The sequence below is a fragment of the Hippopotamus amphibius genome, chromosome 2 (genome assembly GCF_030028045.1).
Source record: "Hippopotamus amphibius kiboko isolate mHipAmp2 chromosome 2, mHipAmp2.hap2, whole genome shotgun sequence".
In the NCBI taxonomy this organism is placed as follows: Eukaryota; Metazoa; Chordata; class Mammalia; order Artiodactyla; family Hippopotamidae; genus Hippopotamus; species Hippopotamus amphibius.
The window spans coordinates 176584710-176588443 of record NC_080187.1 but is presented as its reverse complement, the minus strand read 5'-3'; the positions used below and the strand labels follow the sequence as shown (position 1 = coordinate 176588443).

Genomic DNA, 3734 nt, shown 5'->3' with positions numbered 1-3734 from the left:
TAGAGTCACAGAATCTTACAAATCTTTTTGTCATAGAGTAGTCTTCTTTGCCTACCTAGTATATGTGATTGGTTATTACACATAATAACCAGGGAGAGCACAGTTAACATTGATCACACTGATGAAGCAATTTAACATCAGAGGCCCTTTGTGGTTTCATCAGGCGCATCCCTGGGTACCTGTCCATAGATCACTCACCATTCCTTGTGTTAACAAGGCCACCTGGCACTCAGTTACTGTCATGTGCAACTACAGCAATAGTGGCTAAAAGGATGCTCTCTGATTTTTGTGAAATGATCAGATAATTTTTGACTTCCAAAACGTACACACTTTTCCATAGATGGCATTAATGGAGTATTAATTTTAATCATCTCATTTTCTTCCTTTAGGTAACAGGAGCATAAACAACTAAATGAACCAATGAATGGAGTCAACCACTCTGTGGTGTCTGAGTTTGTTTTGCTGGGACTTTCTGATTCCTGGGAGATCCAGCTTCTACTTTTTTGCTTTTCATGTATTTTCTATGTGTCTAGTATGATAGGAAACCTCCTCATAGTGCTCACTGTGACCTCTGACCCTTACTTACACTCGCCCATGTATTTTCTGTTAGCTAATCTCTCTGTCATTGACCTGATATTTTGCTCTATTGCAGCACCCAAGATGATATATGATCTTTTCAGAAAGAAAAAAGTCATCTCCTTTGGGGGCTGTATAGCTCAGATATTCTTTAGCCACGCTGTTGGGGGCACTGAGATGGCGCTGCTCATCGCCATGGCCTTTGACAGATACGTCGCCATATGCAAGCCTCTCCATTACCTGACCCTCATGAGCCCACGAATGTGCATTCTGATTTTAGTGGTTGCCTGGACCATTGGTCTCATTCACTCATTGGCCCAACTGGCTTTTGTGGTAAACTTATCCTTCTGTGGCCCTAATGTCTTAGACAGCTTTTACTGTGACCTCCCTCGGCTCATCAAACTTGCTTGCACAGACACCGATGAACTGGAGTTCATGGTCACTGCTAATAGTGGGCTCATTTCTTTGGGTGCTGTCTTCTTGCTCATCCTCTCTTACATCTTCATCCTGGCCACTCCTCAGAAACACTCCTCAGGTGCTTCATCCAAGGCTCTTTCCACTCTGTCAGCTCATATTATTGTGGTGGTTTTATTCTTTGGTGCACTGATTTTTTTCTATTTGTGGCCCTCTCCTTCAATACATCTGGATAAATTTCTAGCCATATTTCATGCAGTTTTAACTCCTTTTCTCAATCCAGTCATCTACACACTCAGGAACAGAGAGGTGAAGATGGCAATGAGGAGAGTGTTCTGTCAGCTTATGAATTTTAGAAAAAATTACTAAATGGCTTTATTGAAACACAAAATTAACAAGTGACTATTGATAGACTTTCTGTCCCTAATAGCCAGTTCTCATGAAGAAGGGACCACCTTTCTGAGGTTTTATCTTTTTCTTTCTTTTGGAAGATATTCCTCTATTTCTTCATTTATGCTACTCTCTGTTTTGGTTTCTAGGCATTAGATAAAACAGCTACCTCTCCCAGTCTTGACAGACTGGCCTTGTGTAAGTGATGAAGCTTATGGTTCAACCCTGCTGTAGCAGTTGGTTATCTCTCAAACATCTGTGAGTGTCCAAGCAGCCTGTTTTCTTTTTAACAGCCCCAGGAGGTGGGGATGTGCCAAGACCTGTCAGTGGCAGCTTTTAAAGGATGGAAACAGATACAGTCCTGAGGGGCCTTAGCATAAGCCCCCCCTGTCCACGAGAGCTGGGTGATCTAGAGGTGTCCCCTGGGTGGCACTGTCAAAAACTGGGGCTCCAGAGGCGAGGATAAGGTCCTGTCTGGGAGATACTGGTGAGCTGTATGGAGGCACAGGGAGAGCAGAAAGATGACCTGCACTGGCCCGTGTTCCCTGGAGGCAAGTCCATCACAGGCCCCTACCTGGGCCACACCTGAAGCCGCCCCTCAGGCTGAAGCTCCAGGACAAGAGAATCACCGAAAGACTGGGGTGTGTCAGTCTGTTGTCGGCCTGGTGCCCCGGGGCTGGTAGCCTGCCAAGAACTGTCTCTCCAATTGTTACAGTCCCAGGGGACCCAGGAACCCAAGGCTGCAGCCACCAGAGCCAGGCGATCAGGGGCATGCCCTGGACAGAGGCACAGACCAGGGCACCAGCCGCGTGTGAAAGATCCCGCGGGAGATCCCGGTGTTGGGGGCGCGACCAGAGCGTGAAGATGGTGGTGAAGATGGCGCCGCCAGGCTCTGTCCAGGAGGGCGCCCCACAGGCCTGCAGATGCCTGTCAGACCAGCTGCCTGCCCCTCAGGCCCCCGTCCAGGACAAGCAGGAAGCAAACGAGCTTCTCCCACACCTTCTGGGCGGCCCTGGATCTGCTGCTTCCGAGCTGGGCCCTGGGCAGGTGAGTCCGAGCACGAGCCCTTTAAGAGCCGATTCTCAGAGGTTCTGTGGCAATGAGCCCCGCTGGTTTGCAAAACTAGACGTTTTAGAAGCTGGTCATTCAGGTGCGCGTCTTAAAACCTGGTGGTGCCTGGTGTGGGGTTCAAACCCTTTGCTCCACAGGGAGAAGCTGCGGGTTTTGCGGTCCCTCCTGACTGTGCGTCGCTGCGCCCGGGGTGGGGGAGGGGCGTTGGGGCGGGCTTGCGTCCCCGCCTCTCCTACCTGCTGCCTTGTGGGCTCTCTCTCCTTGGCCTGACGTGTAGGGGTTGCTCAGTCAGTTTGTAGGCTTTTTTCAGAGGAAGTTGTTCCACATGTAGCTGTAGACTCGGTGTGTCCAGGGGAGGGAGGGGAGTCCAGGACCCGCAAGGTCGCCATCTTGAACCAGAACAGGGTCCGTCTTTCTTTTCCTTCTCTCTCTCTCTCTCTCTCTCTCTCTCATTTATTGGCTGTGTTGGGTCTTCGTTGCAGCACGCTGGCTTTCTCTATCTGCGGCAAGCTGGGGCTGCTCTGTGTGATGTGCCGGCTCTTCATTGCTGTGGCTTCTCTTGTTTCAGAGCATGGGCTCTAGGCAGTGGGCTTCAGTAATTGCGGCACATGGGCTCAATAGTTGTAGCTCACGGCCTCTAGACCGCAGGCTCAGTAGTTGTGGCACACGGGTTTAATTGCTTCACGGCATGTGGGATGTTCCTGGACCAGGGCTCGAACCCGTGTCCCCTGCACTGGCAGACGGATTCTTAACCGCTGTGCAACCAGTCCCCATTTTGATATTTAAATGCATTCTTTTCTTTAATGGTTAAAGCAGATGTACGATGCATGTTTAATAGGCTGGTTTGGTTCACCTGAAGTTCCAGTTAAATCACGCATAAGGCGGAATGACTTCCCATACCTCAATATGTGAAAATTTCTTCCATCACTACTATACATGACAAAGTGTTCACAGACCTTCTCACCCAGATGGTGGGTCTGTTTTGTTCTTACTGAAGAATGCGTTACATTCTTCTCTGAAAAGAGAAGGTGTAGAAATCAAAGGTGTAGAAATCAAAGTTTATATTAACCCTTACTTTTCAGTTCCCACATCATGATGCCAATAATACATTTTACACTTATTAAATAATGATGTAAATACGTTCTTCTTTTCCTCAGGATGAGCATATTACTGTTTTCAAGTAGTCTGCCCTATAATTGGTACTTTGTTAACATCAGGCTTCATTATCTGTTTGTATCCCTTATTTCCCTTTTCACTTGTTTATTTCAGTCTTTTGGTGATGG

The 3734-nt window shown here is 48.0% G+C and overlaps 1 protein-coding gene across 1 annotated transcript; it reads left to right on the top strand.

Moving 5' to 3' along the window:
- The first annotated feature begins 420 nt into the window (after positions 1 to 420).
- LOC130845805 (olfactory receptor 4F15-like) lies at positions 421 to 1359 on the top strand. Its single transcript, XM_057723557.1, has one exon. It carries the CDS (start codon positions 421 to 423, stop codon positions 1357 to 1359), a length of 939 nt encoding a protein of 312 aa, XP_057579540.1.
- The last annotated feature ends 2375 nt before the right edge of the window (positions 1360 to 3734 follow it).